Source organism: Pyrgilauda ruficollis, unplaced genomic scaffold (genome assembly GCF_017590135.1).
Source record: "Pyrgilauda ruficollis isolate IOZ18807 unplaced genomic scaffold, ASM1759013v1 scaffold33, whole genome shotgun sequence".
Classification (NCBI taxonomy): Eukaryota; Metazoa; Chordata; class Aves; order Passeriformes; family Passeridae; genus Pyrgilauda; species Pyrgilauda ruficollis.
Genome location: NW_024524711.1, coordinates 2,220,911 through 2,243,473, shown reverse-complemented (window position 1 = coordinate 2,243,473; position 22,563 = coordinate 2,220,911). Strand labels below are relative to the sequence as shown.

Genomic DNA, 22,563 nt, shown 5'->3' with positions numbered 1-22,563 from the left:
CTGCTAGAACTGGTACCATGCAAACATTTAGGTAGCATAGGGAAAAGGTCAATTTCATTGTGGGTAAGTCTTCCTTGAAATGGAGTAGATGTGTTATTGTGTTTGGGAAAACTGAGATGGGCAGTGTTGATTTAACAGTAGTTGCCAGACTAAAGGATAAACATATACTCATTGAAAGGGAAAGGACCAGAGCAGGTAAGGGAGGCCCACTCTGTTTGGGAAAACAGATAATCTATCATATCTTCATAATAATAATCTATCATGTTTTGGGAACTGTAGCTATAACAGAGTAATAAGTGTTGACCTTTACACCTTCTTTTTCATTACAAGACTTAATTAAATTTACCTTAAATATGACATTGTGGTATAGTGTCCAGAGTTAAAAATTACTAAATATTAATACTCCTGAGTATAGGTGTAGCCGTATCTGCTCTTGGAACAACTCATATGGCAAAGCCTTCCAAAAGGGTTTCTCAGTTAATCTTCATCAGTGTGCTGCTGTGAACTTTCTCATTGCTCCCTCAGTTTTTGAGATTATGAGAGAAAAACTATTTTTTTATCTCTGTCTCAGGATGTGGTTGCATGATATGATGGCTTTTGAAATATTATTTATCCCCCTTTATTCCTTCTTCTCCCTCATGACAATGCTGTTTTTTCTGCCACAAGATGGGTTGCTTTATGGAGCCTTTAATCTCTGGTTTGAGCATTTCAAGTGCTTTAGATCAACTTTACCATATTTGTCTGCATTTCTCCAGTTGGATATGAATTTGACGAAGTTTTTTAGTGATTACTGCAATTAGTATATCAGGATCTTTACAAAACTCTCTCCAAGAGCCATTTGAGATAGTGAATCTTAACATTGATGGAGACCAGTATCATGGTTGGTTTCCTAAAATTTATGGAGGGCATTTTAGAGGAAAGATATAAAAAATTTAATAAATTTTCTACATTTACAAAGTATTTATCAGAAAGACTGAAATATGTCTTCTCTATAGCTTTCATTAGGGCTGATTTTTTTTTGGAAATGTCAGTTTGAGATGCACATGTATATGTACCCCTGTCAAACTTGTACCTTTTACTTACAATGAAATGTTGTATGAGGTGACTGCTTATTGGTCTATATTTTCATTATATTTAAAATATTGGCCACATCTGCAGCCTAGAAGGGGAGAGACCTTGTTGCAGTCTACAACTAGTAGAGGGTTGTTTAGCCTGAAGAAAAGGAGCTCTCTAAAACTCCCTGAAAGGTGGTTGTAGTTAGGTGGGGTCTCTTTCTCCAGGCAACAACTATCAGAACGAGAGGACACAGTCTCAAGCTGCACCAAGGGAAATATAGGCTGGATATTAGGAAGAAATTTTTCCCAGAAAGAGAGATAAAATATTGGAATGGCCTGCCTGGAAATGTGGTGGAGTCACGATCCCTGGATGTGTTCAAAAAAAGACTGGATATGGCACTCGGTGCCATGGTTTAGTTAAGGTGTTTAGGGCATGGGTTGGACTTGATGATCTTGAAGGTCTCTTCCAACCTTGTGATCTGTGATCTTCCACTGATCTCTTCTCTGTGGTGACCAGTGACAGGACCTGAGGGAATGGCCTCAAGTTGTGTCAGGGTATTTTAGTTTAGGTTGGGTATTAGAAAAAAAGGGTGTTTGGGCACTGGAACAGGTTCCCCAGGGAAGTGGTCACAGCATCAGCCTGACATAATTCTAGAAGTGTTTGGACAATGCTCTCAAGCTCATGGGGCAGCTCTTGGGGTGTCTAGGAGCTGGACTTCGATGATCCTGCTGGATCCCTTCCAGCCTGGTCCCTTCCAGCTCAGGATATTCTATGATTCTACAATTCTGGGTGGGTAGTCAGAAGTTCAGTAAGCTCCAGAGCTTTCTTTAGCTGATTTCATATCTTCTATTTCATTCTGTTTTCTCACATTTTTCCATTTCACTTCATTCCTCATCTAATACACTCCAGCAGCCGACTCCGGAGTGTGTTGTGAAAATAGGCTTTTTAGTTAGGATTGCTCTGCTATAAACAGTAACCAAAGGCAGGCACATGTTTGCCAAGGATTTATTTAGTGTAAATGGAAAAAGACTGACATCTACTGAGAATTATTTTGAATTTTTTTTTAAAGCTTTTTTTCATCTACAAGACATCTTACTTAAAACATAAAAGTGTTAACTTTTACCTTCTATGTGAGCTAAAATATTGAAATTGCTTTTTTTCTGTTTCTCCTCTGACTTGCTACTGCCTAAGGGGATTTTTTTTCTTTTTTTTTTTTTTTTTTTTGGTATGGAGCAAATGCATTTTAAGATTTTAAGTAAGAAGAAAATGTAGTTAGAAGGTTGACTTCATTTCTGCTTTGGTCTGTTGATGATTCTGACTTCACTGAGAACAAAATCAAACCTCTACCTTTGCTGTACAACGCTACAGCCTAAAACCATATTATTTTTATCTTCTTTTGAAAAATAATGATTCATCCAGGAAAATAACTTGTTGAGGAAAAAAATGTTGAAATATCTGTATTTCTGTTGTTTAGAAAGGATTTGAAGAGGAGTTTCAGGTAAAAATTGCTTTATCATATTTACCTGCAACTAGTTCAAGATGGTAGAAAATAAGGTTTATAATGCTCCTTCAGTGCAAATGATCTGTACTTAAATTAGTGTTTAAAAGACCTGATTATAATCACTGCATCCCTGTCACCAGTCCTTATGATGACAGCTGAAGCTTAATGTGTAGTGAGTGCTCTACTGGAAATAGAGATCGGGGTGACACCTGTGGGATTGTTCTGCTTGGTCTTTCAAAATCAGGTTAGGTCAACAAATTTAATTGATTCTAATTTTTATCAGGCTTTAGTTTAAAAAAAATAAAGTACACATATGTGAGATGCTTAAATATATATAAATAATTTGATGCAAAATTAAGGAAGAAAACCCGAGAAGTGGGTTTTTTGTTGGGTTTTTTTTTTTTTTTTCTTTTTCTGGTTCTGTTTCCCCTGTTTCTTTTCAGTAGGGTCCTCATTTGTTTTTTTTACTTTAATTTACTTCTCTCTTGAAGGAAGTATATTTTAGGGTAATTGTGCATTACATTATCTAGAATAGCCTGACCACCCACATTTAAAGAAGACCTGCTTTTATCCAATTTTGCCTTTAAAGGCTGTCAAGTGCTTTGCTGGATGTCAACCATAAATGCTACCTGCCATTTTAGAAGCACTCCATTTATTAGCTGATTTCTGCAACAACTAGACCACATGATCACCAGTCTGGTTAGGTTTGTTGACAGCTGAGGGAAAGCATTACTATTTGGTTGTCCTAGTTACTATTTTCCACAGCACAAGAGACTACAAAATTAGTTCACTAGATTTTAATTTAAGGATATGTTAAAGTTTGAAAATAACCAAACTTTTTTTTTTCTTTTCACAGTCTGTGTTTTGTACACACAAGCAATTGGAAACAAAGAATGGAGAGAGGTAAGGTGCATATTCATAGATGTATAAACCTTTTGGGTATATTTAAGGCTGGTCATTTGTCCTAGCAGAAGAGGGCATGTCACTGCCTCTTGAATGCCATACTAGGTTTATAGGGGTTGTATCTATTAGCAAACACTAAAACATAGTCACATGGATCTCAGTTTCCATATCTGTGTCACACATTTCCATCAAAAAAGAAAATAGAGAAAAACACATGAGTTTCCCATTTTACAGTCTCCCTCAGATAAAACGAACCAATTAGCTGTCAATTTGGATAAGGTTTGTGGCTCTCAAGAGAGGAAGGCATTCAAACAGGACTGAGCTGTGGTGATGGTCAGTGTCAGCAAAACTGGTTTGTAGCTGTGGTAAGGATCTACCTTTGAATTTTTTAAAAATTAAAATATTTTCAGATTGAAATGGGCTGAGGCACCTCCTATAAACATTAAGAAGGAAAAGGCATTTTGCCAAAAGGTCAGAGAGGGGAGTGTTGAAGAGAGAGCTGAACTGAGGTGAAATAGGAGATTGACAGTGCAAAAATGATACATTTGCAATAGAAGGATTGTGTTCCCTAATATTTAAAGCTATCTGAAATAAACAGTGTATGCAAGCTTTTGCTTGCTCTTGTGTTTGGATGAGGTTGTTTTTTTTTTTTTTTTTTTGGTGAGCATTTCTTCAAGAAACAGTGGATTTTCAGTGGTTACTGATTCAAATTTTTGTGGATTTTTATTGGCTTTGGGAGATGATGTTGATGAAGTTTAGGTCATACAATACAAGGTATGTACCACTTTGTATTGAAATATGAGGTCTTCTGCCAGTCTGTCTTCATCCACATGTCTATTCATGTGAATGCAGTCATTTTCTTTCTGTTTAAGAGAGGTTTTTACAGGCTGTCATATATCTCATATTCTTGGTATTGGCAGTCCAGTTATACTTCCTTATAGCATATAGCTTAAATGTACACTTTTCTTTTACAGTTTGGAAGAACAGAAGTAATTGATAATACTTTAAATCCAGATTTTGTAAGAAAATTTATAATGGACTACTTTTTTGAAGAAAGAGAGAATCTACGATTTGATTTGTAAGTTAACAATCTTTGACTCTGATATTGCAGCCTCTGTAAGCATGTAAAGTTTTGTCCTGCATAAAATTTACTTGACGAGAGATGGTATCTATTGACATAGGATAAATTAATGTAATACACATGATTGATTTAGCATTGCTTCCTCAGAAATAAATGTGTAACATAATAATGACTGAGTTTTAGGAAATTGGCAGATGTTAACTAGTCAAAGTACAATTATGCTTACAATTATTACTTTCAGAAAATAGAAATTAAAAGATATCAAAACGTTAAAATATTCTTGAATCACAGCCAGCAAAACAGCTACAGATACACTGTCCAGAGATAAAGTACTGTACAGGTAGTACAGAGCCAAAATTTTCTTTACTGTGCATCTAAGTATACTAAATTTTAAGATGTTAAAACAACAGCAGTTGTTTGAGAAGTAGATGGCTTATGACATTATTCCAAATGTGCTCATTTCATTCCACTGGTGGAATTGTTTTGACTTTCACTTCATTCTTTGGAAAACAGAATTGAGAGTCCAGTCACCAGGTTATGTCACCATTGCATGTTTCTCTTACATTTCAGTACTTTCTGATTGTTTCAGTCTGTGTGATAATCAAGGTTGTCTTGTTTTTTGTTTTGTTTTTTTTTTTTTTTAATTTTCATCCTATTTTTTTATTAGCAGTTATTTCTTAACTTTGCCCTAGGAGAGAGTATTAATAACCCTCATAGATAATTACATTTTTGCTGCAGTTTTGCATCACACTATGCACTGTGGCCACCAATTTTCTTTGTATGTCCTTTTTTAGTTGAAGAACCCTTTGCCTGTTTCTTTTCACTTCCTTTGTAAGATGTACTAGACCACCTATTTCAAGGAATGAAAGGAAATACTAAAGCCAGGAAGATTACAGGGTGCTTTGAGGTGGCTGGGTACAAAGCACAATGGAAGCCTGATGCAGACTTTATTTGTAGTTTTAAAAGTTAGGTTTAATGTAGTTCAATCTGTGGAGTATAACTACAGTGGGTTATTTAAAATAAGTTTTAAGTCAGGGCTAATCAATTTGTGAAATAAAGGATTCTTCTCCAAGTATAAAGCAGTGCTGAAATAGCCACACAGTGGGGGCTGTGTGGAAATGTGTATCTGTTTGCCTCCTGCTTCTCATAGGATGCATGTAGGGTATGGGGAGGGGGCAGTGCAGTAGAATGAGAAGTGAAAGAAGTGAACTGAAAAAGAGAAAGCTCAGTCTACAGAAAGAAAGGGGGGGTCTGTAAAGACCTTCTGGATAAGTGTTGTCTGGAAAGGACTCGGACCTGGAAGGGAAAACACAGTCCCCTGTTTGATTCTTTATGTAGTCAGAGAAATGGACTCCTGTCTGTTTATGAAAAGCTGTAAATATCACATGTTCTCTGTACTTACTAGAAAGACCTGGCTGCTTTCTGCTGCTGTCCTGGGTTAGCTGGACACAAGTCTGTTCTGAACTCAAAGCTGAATAGCTGTTGCTGTCTTTGCTTGCAAGTGACCATACAGCCATATTTTGTGAATTTACTGTAGAGCCCTATAACAGTGATAGATGAAAAATTAAATATCTTAGAGCTCTGAGTTAGAAATGTGAATCTCACATAGCCACTCATGGATTAAATCCCAATTCTGAAGCTTTAGAAGGCTTCCTATATTCAGCTCCTTGGCAAAATTGTGTACTACTGTTGGCCAAAGTGTTATTTTTCAAAGAAATTCCTTACACGATTCATATATTTTGCAGGAGAAAAAAAAAATCAAGTGGCAAGTATATCTTTGATATTTGATGCATCAGTAAATGAGCATGACCCCCCCAAAATGCACAGCCACCAGTGTCACAGGCCCCTTTCTACTCATAGCTGGTACTTAGTAAGTGGTTTTGCCAGTGAAGTCATTCTTCATTTTACTTCTGTAGCTATCCCTCAGGTCAAATTATAAGTTGTGTTTTTGTGTTCGATTTCACCAAACAGTTTGCTTTTAATTGGAGGTTTTAACTCATGTTAATGTTATTTGTAGGAATTTCTTTTCTTTCTAAATATGTTTCTAAAGCTTAGACTGTGCTGCACTACGTTATGGCATTCCTGCCATCCTGACTTGTGATCGGGTCCATGATGCATCCCAGTAACCAGCTGTGGCAGCACAACCAAAGGGATAGCGTTCCATGCAGGGGAGACTGACGTGGCAGTAACATAACAGATGAAAACCTTCTTCAGTTTAGTTCCTGGTATTGAATCTGAACAGATGAACAGATTATTTGATAAGAATATTACTTGGATTATCTGATAAAAATGGAAGACTATTAAAACTATAGAGATTAGTAATCCTTTATTAATTTCTTACTTTTTTTTTGATGTCTCTTAAATTCAGAGAGTAACTTTTTTAACTCTTGACTTGATTATGGAAGGGAAACTGTGACATTTTCTAGTTGGAGGAAGGCCAAGATTATCATAAACTCAAAAGAACAAGCAAAACTCTTGCTAAAAGCAGTTTAGTTTAATGTTAGTTATTTCTATTTGCTTATTCAAATGACAGAAAAATTACCTAAGAAAATAATTTACAAGTTAGCTTGTTTTCTAGAGTTAATTTTTAATTTTTGGTCTGTTTTTTGTCATCTTTCACTGTTCAAACAGGAATATCAGAAGAATTTCTCTTTAAAGCTTGCACTTTGTTGAAAATTATTTCATTTCAAATAACCAGTGAACCATAGTCCTGTATATGATGGCTAGTTTGTCCTCCTTACTGGCGAACTTCCGTTCACAAATCTGTGTAAATTTCACACGTGGCAATAGGTGAAAGAATTGTTTGATTTTTGTTTCTTTATGTAATTATCCTCAGATATGTCATCTGGCAATTCTGATATAAACTTCCTTTTTTTTTTTTCCTAAGCTATGATGTTGACTCAAAGAGTCCTAACCTGTCAAAACATGTAAGTTCTTCCTCACTTTTATAATTCCTTGCGTTAAAATGCTGACATTTCTTAAGTAGGTTTATTTTCTTTTGACTCTAAGTAATATCAGGTACACAGAGACAAATACAGTAAATGGCTGTGAGTGAAAACATAAATGCTGACATTTCTTAAGTAGGTTTATTTTCTTTTGACTCTAAGTAATAAGGTACACAGAGACAAATACAGTAATTGGCTATGAGTGAAAACACGTAAGTATAATGAGTATAATGTTAGTAGGACATTTCTCTTGCAAAGGGCATATTTGAGCATGCATGTATACCTTTTCAGGTAGGTAATATGCTGCAATTAGTTGATACTTTTCTGGGTCCTAAAATTGAAGCAGGTTTTTATTGTGTCTCAGTGTTAGAAGAAACCTTCAAGACAACATGAGTAGAAAAGTGGGAGTGATGAAATAGTAACTTTGAAATTTAGAGGTGCAAGAGTAGAATTCAGACGCTTCTCAGTGAATTTTTAAAAATAAATACAGGAAGGCTTGGGTATGAGAACCTTTGAGAACCTGGAGCAAAGGAAAAGAGGATAGTAGAAGGAATACTCTCTGTATGCTTCACAATGAAAAGATGAGGCTTTTACCCATTGATCTGCAATTACATGCTCACTGTAGTGATTGTGTAGTGCCTTAGAATTATTTCTATAAGTGTAACCTACTGTTATGTCAAACAGGTGGCAGTCTGTTTATGATTCCCTATTGCATCGTTATTACTAAGATGTGGTGGTCAGCAGAATCTGTTCTTCAGTAGGGAACAGCTCAGATAAATGGGAAACCAAATTTCATTGTGTGAAATATGGATTCTGAGTTTTTTATGTTTTTGCTTTTCAGGATTTTTTGGGACAGATGTTTTGCACACTGGGAGAAATAGTAGGATCACAGGGGAGCAGACTGGAAAAATCAATTGTGTAAGTGTTCTGGAATGTTGGATGAATGCATACTGCTGCATGTGGCTGGAGTTGTGGAGCTTTTTTGCTGTGAGATATATTGACATACAGAATTGACAGATATGGCTTTTAAGAGAGAGTAAATAGTTACATGCAATAGAAATCTTTCTTTATATAGGCTATGATATTTTAGGTGTCACTTTTGACAATTAGCAAAGGAATTAACTAATTCATAATTTTTGTCAACCTTGTTACATCTTGCATTAGAAATAGCTTGAGTGTACTAATCTAAAAAATGTTTTTGTTTTGGTTTGCAAATTAGCACATCATAAAACTTTAATTACCTTTTGTTCAAGCATTTCAGTTCCTGCAAAAAAACCTTCACAAAGAAACAGTGAAGAATCAGCTGACCAGATTATCAGATTTCTAACACAATCACACAGAATTATTAACATCAGCAAATATTGTGGTTATTAGACAACAGTATTTTGTGATTCTCCCCTTAATCCCATTCTGGATTTTAAACTTTTAAAAACATGTCTAGGAAATAACCTTGAGGACCAGTGCAGTAAGTGTCATAATAGAGAAGTTGTGTCAGGTTATGTGATTTAAAAAGTGGTCTGTGAACAAATGAGAAGTCCCAATGGTAGGTGGAGGAGCCCAAATACCTTGCCCTGGTTGCTTTCAGGGCCATCCCAGGAGAGTCATCAGCTTTTGGAAACTCATCTCCACACACTGAAAGAATCACAGAGGTACAAGGCACAGGCAGGGAAATTCCAGTAGCACAGTTAAGGGAACAACCCCTGCCCAGCTCCAGGGCTGTCCCAGGAGAACCAGAGCTCCAGCACTGTGGGATGGCAACACACAGCAGGTCACTGCTTGTTCTGGACATGTTTTAGTTCTTGATGGCTGCCCAGTTTGAGCACAGAAATATGTCTTGTCAACTGGGACAAGAGGCTGGCCCTATTTTCTTCTACTAAAGCAACAGCTCAATGACTTTTCACTGTCTAGGCCTAGCTCATGCCAGCTGCCGTAGCAACTTGCAGTGTCACAGCTCCATGGACTGTCAGCTGATTCTACTGGAAGCCTGTGGTCACTTGGTCAGAGAAAGTGCTGACTTTGAAGACATTTGTATTTAGTAAGATGAATCTCACCTGACTTTTTCAAAGTCTTCAAATTTGTTCCTGTCCTCAATTAGCATAGTATTCAGCGCAGTACACTTTTTTTTTTTTCTGAGAAAATTCCTGAAATTTGTTTTGAACATGTAGATTAAAAGGCATCCATTCAGCAGTTTAGCATTTGGTACAGGTTAAATGACGTTTGAAATGAGTAACAGGCGAAGTTTAAAGTTTGAAATTATCTATTAGAAAAGAAAAAATATCAGTGAAGATTCTGTGGAAGAGGTCTTACTTCACAGTTGTGTTGGCCTGTGTAATATGTTTTCTCTTGGATAAACAAGCATTTCTCAGGTTTGGGTTCTGATATTGTCTTATATGGTAGTTACTAAGTGGACCCAACATGTGAATAGACACATGTTAATGAGTGACTTTTTATCAGTTCTTCGTAGTGTCCCTGTGCTACTTCATAGTGTCATTGCTACTTTTGACAGTGCTGTGACTTGACAACTGTGCCCGAGTGATTGTCCATTCTGGACTCTCTGAAATCTGGGTGTCTAGGAGACATTTCTGTTATTTATGAAACTTTGCATTGCATTTCAGGATTGTTTGCTTATAGATGTGTGTTTAATGTCTCTTAATAGTCAAACAATGAGAATTGAATTGACAATATTGCATGTCTTCCCTTTTTAGGGATATTTACTGCTTTGAGTTTACTGTTCTTTTATGAAGTCAAGTCTGTGTTCTCATAGCATGAATGCTCTTTATGATCTATGAGTTAAGAGAGCTTTATCTTTTCACCATATTTCTGAAGTTCATCAGCATTTTCCCTCTTCAGTTCTCTGCCAATGAGTGTACAAAGAAGAGAATGCTTGGTGCTGTTTTAGTCCCAATCAGCTACCCTACAGAAGTAGCACTTTTTATACTTAAGCAGATTGAGAAGCTTGAATTTCATTCTCTGATTGGCATTCAAGTAAGCTCTGATGTTCTTTCAAAATGAAAATTAGAAAGACTTGAAGCTTATTATTCTCTGGAAGAAGGTCTGTCTACTTTAGGCATTTGCAAAAGTCTTACACAATTCAGGATTCCATGGCTGCCATGAGCTGTCCAGCTTCAAGTCAGATTGTGCATCATCAGGGAAGGTTCCCTGAGGAAGTCTAGAGTGAAAGGGTAATCTTGTCCTTCCTCAAAGTGAAAATAAAACATCTCAAGCCTAGAGGGTCACCATTGCTGTGGTCAGGCAGGAAGGCTGAAACACACCTTGCACTAATCTTCATGGCAAGTACAAAAGTGAAGGTACACAATTCACATTTTTCTTTGCCTACATGGCATGTATGCCTTGCAGTTTCATTGGTGTTACAAGCACAGTGGATTACACCTCTGAGGCATGAACCTGACAGTATTTCTTCTTGGCGGTTGTGAGATTGTCCCCTGAACCTCCCTCTCTTTTTCTGAAACCATTACAGACTTGGAATTTTATGCAGTCTCACAGGAGAGTCTTGCTCCCAGTATTGTAGTGTGGTAGCCTGTTACCCTTGTGACAGTGAGCATTTTTTGTTCAAGAACATACTTTAGTGTTGCACTTTATTTTACAGTCTGGCCAGATACAGATGTGAACATTTGTTTTGGATAATTTCTATTGGAAAATAATTCTAGTAATTCAAAGAAGGTGAAATGGATAATGTGACATTTTAACAGTAATGTTTGTTCTCTTTACCTGTTGTGTTACTAGATTCATTAAATGCCTTCTCAAGACAAGCTCCATGTGTAAGATTTACTCTGCCTGGCCTCACATGTTCCAGCTGTACTGGCATGAAAGGATAATGTGCAGATTCTTCTACTTCCTGAAATGGTGTGGTTTCATTTTTCTCTCAAGAGTGTCACCTGCTCAGACATTATCCAGAATTGGATCTCTGCACGTTCTGTTTTCCTAGAGAGAAGATGCTAGCCACATTTATAACTCTGAGCAATGGTTATTTTCAGGATCTGCTAAGTGCATTCCTGTAGGGATTTCCTTTGATGAGGAGATAGGGCCATTGCAAAGCTTAATGAGCATTCTATGCTAGTTATTCACATCTGAGTGCCATTGCCTGCTAATGAGGCTCTACTGGAGCCAGCTGGCCTATTATGCGAAGTTCTTTTTCCTGTCATCTTGCTGTGAACATAACTGATAGAAAAATACCTGAACTTCCCATATATATTTGTCCTATCCTTTTATCTGTGGGTGTGACTGTCAGAGTGCTAGGCTCTGCAAATTCAGGGATAAGCATGGAAATTTTTGAATGACCTGAAAGATGTTCCATCCTCTGCCTCATTGCAATTCCAGCTTGCAAAATTGGAGGCTCTTTTTCACCTCTCAGGTTTGAATTTCCACATAAATGGTCATCTTTTACACAGGCTCTGTAAAGGTCCTCCTTTCAGTCCTTTCTAAAGCCCAAGTACTTATCAGAGTGTCCTTTTAAACTTCTCTTGGTGCTGCAAGATGTGGTGTCCCAATTGTGGAATCATTTATTCTAAGGAGACAATAATTATTTCTCAAGACTGTATCTTATATAGACGTGCAGGTATTGTTGAAAACCTTTCTTTGATAATGGTTGTCTGTTCTGTTCCTCTAACAATGATATTTCCTGCTCCTTCAAATACTGTCCAAAAAGAGGTGATCACTGTAGAGAAGCCTACAGGTTCTGAACTCTTAAGCCAGTAGAACCCACTGAAATGTTGATATTCACTTTTTATTTTACTTTTAGTTTGCACTCTGTTCACACTTAGACTGGCACATTTTCTATATCTGAGTTTCAGATAACTAGCCCTGAATGGTGGAGTTGACTGCAGCTATGCAATACAGATTACAGTTTATCTATCTATCTATCTATCTATCTATCTATCTATCTATCTATCTCTCATTATTACCCCACAAACTCTGATCTGTAACTCTTCCCAGAGAAACCCTGAGAAACTAGTTGCCCAAACATAAATTTTCTATTGTAATTTCAGTGCAATAGAACCAGTTCCAGAGTAGCTCACTGCCAGCTATCCCTTAGAGCTAAGGAAGATGAGCAATGGCCCTGCATTCTGGATTTAAACAGGTGGAACTCTTACATGCTTGTCTTTAACATAGTATTGGTCAGTATTTCTCTGGCAATTGGAAAGACTTGCATGTAGACTTAAGTTTTTACTTAATAGCATCAAAAACCGTACAAATCATTTGGTAGAGTTTTTAGTCACTGAATAATGAGAACTTGATCTGTAGAGAAATTCTGTGCTAATCTTGATGTATTTCACCTCTTTATGAACTGTCATGTTAATATCGTCCCTCTTTTATGAGGCCCATGGCCTTCTGTGTTTAGTGTGTCCCCATCTAAAAGGCTGCTGGCACTCAATACTATCAGATTATGGGTGGGTTTTCTGTTTCTCTGCTGCTTTTTATGTTGAGGCACTGTTTTGGGATTTCTGGTGTTGCAGCCTGTGTTTTTAATTGCTGTCTGAGTGAATAATAATTTCTTTTGCAACTCCTGTATCAGATAGGATGGTGAGATTATTATGTGTCTTCATAGACATTTCAGAATAAATGTTGTAAAATAATGCTGGTGCTTAATTTTAACTATAATTTAGGTATTTTTAAAGTAAAATTTGCAATAGGATGTTTTTCAGAAATCAGTTATAGAGTCATCTCTAAGGGAAACATCAGTAGTAGGGCGGATAGTAGAATTCTGATACTGTTTGAACCTATTGAAACTTAGAATGCTGTTTCCTTTAAAATAAAAACTGATTTGTTTCTTGCTAGTTAGAATAAATATGCAACACATTTACCAATTCATTTTGGATAAACCAACTTTTTTACACAGGACAAGTGGCAGAAGAGGGAAACTGAATTGCTTGCCATCAGCTTTGTGACTTGAAAACTTACCTTGTACTCTCTGTGTCAGTTGTAATTTTCATACATGATATTAAGGAACTAAGGTGATGTGGTTGTGTATTTTGCAGAGGAATTCCTGGGAAGAAGTGTGGAACAGTCATAGTAACAGCAGAGGAACTGGGGTGTTGCAGAGTAAGTGTGCTAATTGCTTTCCAAAAATAACATGAAAATTATTTTGTGATTTACACTGCACTAGATTAATGAGTTATGAGATTAATGTAAGTTAATGATATAACTTAGAAATTTGCATTTTGTGATTTATGTAAGAAGTTAGAATACTGTTTTCCTTTAAGTTGCTCTTAGTTTTAGAGAGAAGAAGCAGAAGCCAATGCTCAATATCTCTTGCATTCTCTCTAATACTCCTTCATGTCCTCACTCTCTCACAGTCTCTGGCAGTGTCTCAGCAGCTGTCACATACTTATCTTCTGGATTTTTGTACTTTATCCAAATTTTTACAGCTCATATTCAGAATGTTAATGAGTTTTGGAATCACTGAATTGCTGAGGTTGGAGAAGACCTTGGAAGATTGTCTAGTCCAATACTCCTGCCCCTCTTAGGGCAGGTTACTCAGGGCTCTGTGCAGTTGGGTTTTAAGTCCAAGCAATCTCAACAATTTCTCTGTTACAGCTTTTCATCACACTCAAGAGTAAAAAGGTTTTTCCTCATATTTAAGTGGAATTTCTCATATTTCAAGTATGTACATATTGCAACCTTTTCTTCCCCTGGATGCCACTAACCATAGGCTGTTTATTCCCTAGTATCATGTAATTACACAAATTGATAAACCTTCTGTTTTCCAGGCTAAATAATTTCAGTTCTCTCTGCCTTTCCCCACATAAGAGATGGTCCAATTCCTTAATCATTTTAGTGATGCTTTTGGTGGAATTGCTTCAGCATGTTTGTGTCTTCCTTGCACTGTAGCCTAGAATAGTGCTCTTCAGGAATGGCCTCACCAAAGCTGAGTCTCTTCCTTCAACTTTCTGTCAGCACCCTTCCTAATGTAGCTCAGCAAGGCTATTGGCCTTTGCTGCCAAGGGCACATTGATCACCTTGGTGTCCACCAAGCCCCTTCAGTCCTCTTCTGCCAAGCTGCTTTCCAGCTGTTGGGCTGCTGCCAAGGGCATATTGATCACCTTGGTGTCCACCAAGCCCCTTCAGTCCTCTTCTGCCAAGCTGCTTTCCAGCTGTTGGGCTGCAGCCTGTCCTGGTGCATAGTGTTATTCCCCTTCTAGCACAGTTCCTGGTATTTTGCTCTGTTGAACCCCATGAGGTTCATACTGGTTAATTTTTCCAGCCTGTACAGATGTCTCTGCTTGACAGCATGACCATCAGTTGTATAAACTGCTATTTCTAGTTTTGTATTGTTTGCAAACTTGCAGAGGGTCTACTCTGTCCATCATCCAGATTGTTAATGAAGGTGGTCAACATTCTTGGCCCATTTTTGATGCTTTGGTACACTGCTAGTGACTGGTCCCAGGTGGATTTTGTGCCATTCAATATGACTCTTTGAAGCCCAGCAGTTCAGCCATTTTTCAGTGTCCCTCACTGTCCAGTTTTCTAGTCTATAATTCATTAGTTTGTGAACAAGGTTTTGTGTGAGGCAGTGTATAGGACCATGCTAAGGTGAAGACTAAACAACGTCCATTAGGCTCCTCTCATCCAGTCAGCCACTCATTTTGTCAGGAGAGGCTTCCAGTGGATCAGGCATGAATTTCCTCTTTGTAAATCCTTTTTGATGTCTCTTAGTCACCTTCTTCTTTTCATATGTTTGCATATGTTTTCCAGGATTTTTTGCTCTATCATCATCTCAGGGTTTGAGATAAAACTGGCTTGGATCCTCTTGCACTTTCTCAAAGGAGAACTTTGCATGAACATCATAACTTTATAGAGGTAACTGGAAGTGGCCCCACAGTAATATTAGCCAACTCCATCAGCATTCTCAGGTGCCTCTTACCAAGTCACATGGACTTCTGTTTTAAATGTTCCTTTCCTGGTCCTCCTCTACCAAGCACAAGTTATCCTTGTTCCAGACTTTCTCAGGTCTTGGTCTCAGGTTTCCAAGAGTCTTGAAGGCAAATCTTAGCAGTAGGACCAAGACATAGAAAGCTACGAGAAACATGGACCTTGAAATGTCTTTTGTCACCTGGTCTCCTGCCCCACTCAATGGTGAGCCCACATTGTCTGTCATCATCCTCTTGTTGCTGTTGCACATCAAGATCTGTTTACGGAACAATCTTCCAGCAGGCCCTGCCCAGTTAGCTGGTGAGTCTGCTGCAAGTTTATCTTTGAATTTACAATCCTTTTCTCGTTCTTGACTTTGCCCAAAGAGATGACATGTGTGACTTCCAGTTTTCCTGATCACAGCAAAGAAACTTGTCTCCTTATTTGTTGTCAGATTGGATGTACTTGGTACCTTTCAGGCTCATTTTCTTGAAGGTTCCAGACTCTTAAGAGCCAGCAGCCATTTGCTTGACAGGCAGTAGGAACAGACAACAACAGGTCTAAGTCACTGAAGGAATGAGGCTGAGTTGTGCCTGACTGGAGTTTTTAAAAATAATTCTAATATACTTGCCTTGCCTGTGCATCTGCTTCTTTGAGAGGGCAGTTTTGGATGTCAGGAAATCCTTGAAAAATCCTGAGCCATTTTAGCATGGAAAATTGTTCTGTCCCTACAAAGGAATTCTTGGTTCCAGCCATTCAAACTGCACTATGAAGACATTGCACAGATGTGAATGTGTAGAGAGCATTTAGAAGACAGATGCCCCCATTTATTTTGTTTTCTATTTGCACAGTTTAGTCAATTTTTTTGTTTTTTTAGTGTAGTGAAGTGCATGCTGTCTGTAATTTTTCTTTATTACCCATTTCAGGATTCAGTTTTAATGCAATTTTGTGCAAACAAGCTAGACAAGAAGGACTTCTTTGGGAAATCTGATCCTTTCCTTGTATTCCATCGAAGCAATGAAGATGGCAGGTAGGTGCCTGTTAAGTATTTTTGCTGCTAATCATTAGGCAACTTAATTATTTACAGATAATATAGTTCTCATTTTTTTACACTTTCCAGATTAAGCTCTGTTTCTTTTATAATGTTTGTTGGATTTCAGTTTGTCATGTTGGGCAATATAGGAATAAAACTATTATAACAAATTGATCAAACACTGCAGTTGAGGGTTTTAAGAGGTAAATGTCTCATAGATATAGAGCACTATGACAATTAATTGTAATAAAATAGCTAAATAGTGTTACTTTTGTGAAGATATAGTATTAATTTAAATTAAATAGAATTCTCAAAGAAAATTGTAGCTGCAAAATATGTTAATGCTTAGAAATTGTGTTTAGATAAAAACATTTTATACTGCAAATTTAAATTAGGAAGTATCTTTTATATTTTTGACATAGTTCTAGGAAATTGAATTTAAAAATCCCTGAAAGAGAATTTATATTTTTTACAAATGGCTGTTTGCTACATTCATGCATTAATTTGTTAAAGTAGACTAATCTCTTCTGTTCCACTGCTAAGCCTTGACATGCACGGTCAATACAACACTGCCTTGTGGGGATCTACTAGCAGGTTAAGATTTCTTGGAAATTGAAAGTTTTCACATCTAGCATGTATCAAACCAAACCAGGTATCATCATACATGATGCTACTTTTCTCTGTAACTTAGCTGGAACAGTTGTTAACATCAATCTGTGTATGGACATGTGCATCTGTTACCTGCTTTTTTTCTCTGGGGGGCAGATTATAGGAGCAGTTTCCTGAGTAAACACTGCCTATGTAAGACTGAAAGCCTAGAGAAGTTATGGCTCCTTTGTGAGTGGCATTAAGGTCACTGGTGAAATTTCTCTGGGTATTACTGGGAGTGCTGGTCCAGGCAGCCTCTCTTGGCCTGGAGTGCTGTTCTTCCCCACTTCCTTCTACAGGGTGAGTGTTGAGCCAGTAACACTTTACAGGTCTCCTGAATCCAACGGGATGCTGGGGCAGTGCTTCTGCACCTCTGGCAGAAGGATGCTTCCTTTTTTTTGGTTTTTTGGCTTCAGGCATGTCTTCTGAATCATAGCCAGGATAAAAGTGTAGGCATTTGGGGTGCAATGCAAGGAGGACATTCCCTCAAAGGATAACTTCAGTTGCAACTGGATGAGGAGTTTCAGTAATGATGTCACCAGTGACCTTATCTCTTGCTTTCTTTTGAATAATTCAGTCCCCAAGATGGGGGTTCAAAAGAGGTATTTTAATTTTGCACAATTTAAAGAAAGCAGAATATGTGAATACAGTTCATGAGAGAAGGTGATCATTGTATTTCAGAGAGGCTTATATGTTTTACCTAAGATAGCCCTGGTTAAAAAATCATGGACATAAAATGGGGAATAAAAATCTGAAAGCCATCATTCCCTTGGCTCAGTTTCTTAATCTCTAAGCAAGAGTCAGGTCCTCACAAGCTCTGTGACTAATTCCTGCATGTACAAGGTCAGTTTAAACTAGTGGGATGGAAACTGCTTTTCCCTGAAATACTCACTGAATGGTTATAGTTTCTGTTGAAGTTTTGGGTAAAAACATTTTAGATTAACAGTTGTTTAGCACTCTAGTCTGCAGTCTCTCTCCAGCAGGACTCTTCAGTCTTCCCTTCCTTCTGATTTCACCATATTTCTTTTTTTCTTACCTTATATTCTGTGTTGACATTGTACGGATGAATGATTACGGCACTTCTAATTCTATCTTCGATGACACAAAAGAAAAAGTAAATAAATACAGAATGTAACTTAATTTTTTGTATTAATTGCAGTTTTACAATCTGCCACAAAACAGAAGTTGTGAAAAATACATTGAATCCAGTGTGGCAGGCATTCAAGATTTCTGTCAGAGCACTGTGTAATGGAGACTATGACCGGTAAGATGTAGCTTAAGCTTTTTTAGCGTATACAGTTTTTTTTTCTCCCTGACTTGTGTGTTCTGTATTTAATCAACATTTTGAAAGGATAATAGGTGTTCAAAACCGTTCATCACATTAAAGAATTTAGAAAAATAAAGCAAATATGCTAAATCTGTAAGAAATGCTTGTAGTGTTTTCTGGAAAAAGCTCTTTGCTCTCTGTGGTGTGAATTAGAAACAGAAAGAAAAGACAAATTTAAAGCATGGTCTCTGTGTACACAAATATTTTTTAACGTTTCAATGAAAAACAGTGATGATCTGTTTTCCTTGGGTGACAATGCTGTGTCAGAGGGTGCTGATAAATGAAAGCCTTTAAAATACATAGATCAGTAGATGAGAAACACAGAAGGCAATCTTCAGATTTGAAGTTTTTAGTGGTATCATGCAAAAGGATCTATCTTTAGGTGGTGATAATAACATGTTTTTAATCAACATTTTACCACTAATAACAAACAAATTAGTTCAGTGGAAGTGGGTGTTTTTAGACTCCTTAAAAATGGCCATGTTGGTTACTCTTTCACTTAGATGCAATAAAAAGAAAGCAATTTTGTAATGAGCATATTCAAATGGAGTTTTTTACTTTTATTTGGGTTAATGTGCATAATGCATAAGCAAAATAGTATTCATTAAGCTAGTCTCTGGACAATGCACTGTTTATCATATTAAAGGAACAAAGTTTTCATAATAATTAGAAAAGATGTTGTGATGCACGCATATTGAAATAACTCCAGCATTCCAAGTTAAGGGCACTTAAAAGTGTAATAGCACTCCTCAAGTTATTATTGTGTATCTACTGTTGACCTGCTTTCAACATGATGTGCTCAGTGAATAAAGGCTCCATGGGACTTCATAGTCCTGTATACAACAATCATGTTTCAAATTAAGAAGTAGGCATTAGCTGTCAGGTTAATTCAAATTAACCTGCTGATAGTCCAGAAAAAACTTCAGAGGTTTGGGTTTTTTTAGTTAGAAAACTCTTCTTTCTAAAGGTAAGGATTAATTTCCTAACATCCACATGGTAATACATAAAACACAAACCCCAGAGGTCTCTTTCAGATAGTGATAGTTTCACAGATAAAGTTTTGGTGCTCTGGGTTCTGTGATAGATGTGAAAGGTGGGAATAATGTCATTAGTAAAAGTATGTCACAGTAAATGTTTATTCTGGTGTTGGGGAGACTAAATGTTCAGCTAGTACATGCTTCTGAGTGAACTCTGTCCACGTTTTCATTATGGAGTGACCAGGATTTGCTTAATTTTTCTCAAACTATGCAATTATACAATGTTTTCAGACATCACAGGAATGGCATTTCAGTACTGCAGTAGTACTTAGTGTCTAATGTCTTTGTTCTTTCTTGCTTTTAGTAAAAGAAAGTTCTTTCCAAAAGCACTTACAGTTATTTTCTGCATAAAAGTTTTAAAACAGAGATACCTATCTCTAACCTTGATTATTTTTAAATGAAAGGGGGGTTTTTAACATTAAACTAGGAAACCCATCCTCTAAACTCTGTCCTTTAAGGTAAAGGTTAAGTTTCAGTATGTGAAGATTGGAAAGGTCTTTTAATATCTTGCATATCATGCAAAATAGATAAAAGTCAAGATCCGTAATTAATCCTTTTATATGAAATAAATTTCCTTTTAAAGAGAGGAGCTTTATTCAAGGACAAATTGCTCTTACTGCAGTTACCTGTCTGAAGATCCTTCTCAGGAATTTATCTTGATATTCTCAATAATTTATTTTGATAATCTGAGTTTTCTCACTGAGATGATTTTGCTATTTGGACACAGATTTGTAAGACTGTTCAAAACTTAAATCCCACTAAACCTTACATAAATCTTAACTTAGTGGTATGTTCTGTCTGTCATAACAGATTTTGAAATGGAAGTAAAATAATGATTGTCTAGGGAAAAAACTTTGTGATATTGCCTTTTTTTGCTCGATTCCTCTGAAGGTGAAAGTAGTTTCCTTTGAAGGTTGAAATACTTGGTAGGATAAGAGGTTTGGAATTGTTTTTCACTTTGTTCTGCAGAACAACTTTCACTTTAATCAGTTTTCATTGTAAGGTAACTTAAATCCAACCTGAATTATGCAAGAGCTATAAAATATAACAAATGTTGTGGTTAAGAGCCTTTAAATTTGAGTTGAAAAGAGGTACATCCAGACAAAGTGAGTCCTTCTTTTCCTATTTTGGAATATCATAAAAAACATGAAAAACATCCAGGTGTGAATTGCTTGATATTATATTGTGTATAATATCAGCTGTTGCTCAGCTTTATCCCCAAAGAGTCACTTCTTAGTAAAGAAAATGAATCAATATATATATTTGACTTTATGTAATTGGAAGAATGAGGAGCAGCTTTCATAGAAGCAAATTACAAAGTAATTGCTTAGATTCTTGTCCCCTCTATTAATAACAAGACAGTCCTGATGACTTCACTTCATGTGAAACTGTTCTGAAGAATAAAAGTAAGTTACATTGTTGCTTAAAATGTGGGAGGTATTATTTTTCTATCCCATGTTCAGTTGATTTTGGGCCAAATAGGATTCACTGCTAGTGGTAGTTGAATTTGCTTAAATATATGCACTTTCTGTAGTAAAAGGAGATGAACAAAGCCATATACGATCTCTATTCTCATATATCTTTCCTGTTTCATCAAAGATGTTGATGATAATGTGCTCTGTAGTATTTGCATTTTAAGAAATCCACTCTTGAAGTAAGCATGTGCAACATGATTGATCTTTACTTGGGAAATGTTGGCTTTTTCCTTTTTATCTGTTTCCCAGTCATCCCTGAAGCAAGGTTAGAGCTGCCCTCAAGAGTTCACTTTACTCATAAGGAAACAGTTCTTATAAACTTCGATAATACTTCAAGGTTTAAAGAATAATTTATTTTAAAAGCCGTAGAAAATTCAGAGCATCAGCAAGTAAAAATATGTTGGTCAAACTTCCAGTGTGTTTCCTTAGTTTCCACTGTATTTAGCTATTGATTTATGAAGAAGTGTTGTGTAACCTGACACGCTATTTGCTGCCCCATGAGAAATGACTAAAAAAATCTGCTTTTTGGATTTGGCACAAGTAATGCACCCCTATGCTATTAATCTTAAAGGCAGTCCAGGTACATATTTAACATTTTAATAGGGTTGTGTTGTTGTTTTGTTTTTTCATTTTAGGACAATTAAAGTAGAAGTATACGACTGGGATAGAGATGGAAGGTAAGACATTATTTCTGTTAAACTTAAGGGTTATTCCTGCATGTATATACATACTGCAAAATTTATAAATATTTAGTGTCCAGCATAATATTAGAGAAAGTTAGTTATTTTTCAATATTTAGAGGTACAGGTACTGGAAAAATTCTGCTGTGATACAGCTCTGTGTTTTGCAGATGTGCTAAATACTGATGCATTAGCCTGTTTCAGACCTGCTGTGTGTATATTCATCCATGGAACTTGATAAAATGCACATGCCTGCAGTGGCTGCTTATGGTGGCCTAAATACTGCAATGTAGAAGCCACCTAGTCATTACCTTAATTTCAGATTGGGTCTGAATGTTCATTTCCATGTCTGTCTTCATCAAAATGTTATTGTAAACTCTGGGATTGGAAGACCTGAGTTTTGTATAACCCCCTTGAAAGAGGACAGTGGAAAAAACGTGGAATTTCTGTTGCTAAATTCAGGAGGGATATCTGTTATTCTTAAGAGCTGTGAACCCCAGTGTACTGGCTGTACGTTTTTTCCTGAGGAAATGAGCCTTTCAAATTGCCTTTATTTTGAGAAACAAGGTACAATTATCATTTAACACAGTGGATTGATACCTCTTGTTCTTTTAAAAATGTTTGAGCTTATATCTTCATACTTTGATTAGAAACTGTATTCATAAATCTTGGTACTAGAACTGAAATTTAATACAGTAATATGTTTATTTCCATTTATCTTTAAGTTGGTTTCTTAATTATTTCCTGTTAATTGTAATTTATATTTTAAAATATATGGATATGCACTTGCATTTTGATTTTTAAAAGCATATTATTTATTCTGCAGTAATGTCTTTAATACAACCAAAGCAATTTGCTTCTAGTATTATAGATAATGATATTGTGCTTCTGTGGCAATGTCTTGTAATCATAATAGGCAAATTTGTCCTGTGCTACTGTTTATTACCTTGCTGACAAGATCCAAAAGCCTATTCAGCTTTCTTGGGTTATAATTTTGTCTTTTTGGTT

At 36.5% G+C, this 22,563-nt stretch overlaps 1 protein-coding gene across 1 annotated transcript in view; it reads left to right on the top strand.

Moving 5' to 3' along the window:
• CPNE8 (copine 8) overlaps window positions 1-22,563 on the top strand; it is a 71,002-nt gene that overhangs the window by 17,114 nt on the left and 31,325 nt on the right. Inside the window, exons 3-10 of the mRNA XM_041474660.1 lie at window positions 3,414-3,460; window positions 4,435-4,538; window positions 7,429-7,468; window positions 8,328-8,404; window positions 13,483-13,546; window positions 16,282-16,385; window positions 18,196-18,300; window positions 21,511-21,552. Coding sequence (XP_041330594.1) covers window positions 3,414-3,460; window positions 4,435-4,538; window positions 7,429-7,468; window positions 8,328-8,404; window positions 13,483-13,546; window positions 16,282-16,385; window positions 18,196-18,300; window positions 21,511-21,552 — 583 coding nt within the window. The remainder of the gene's footprint in view (window positions 1-3,413; window positions 3,461-4,434; window positions 4,539-7,428; window positions 7,469-8,327; window positions 8,405-13,482; window positions 13,547-16,281; window positions 16,386-18,195; window positions 18,301-21,510; window positions 21,553-22,563) is intronic.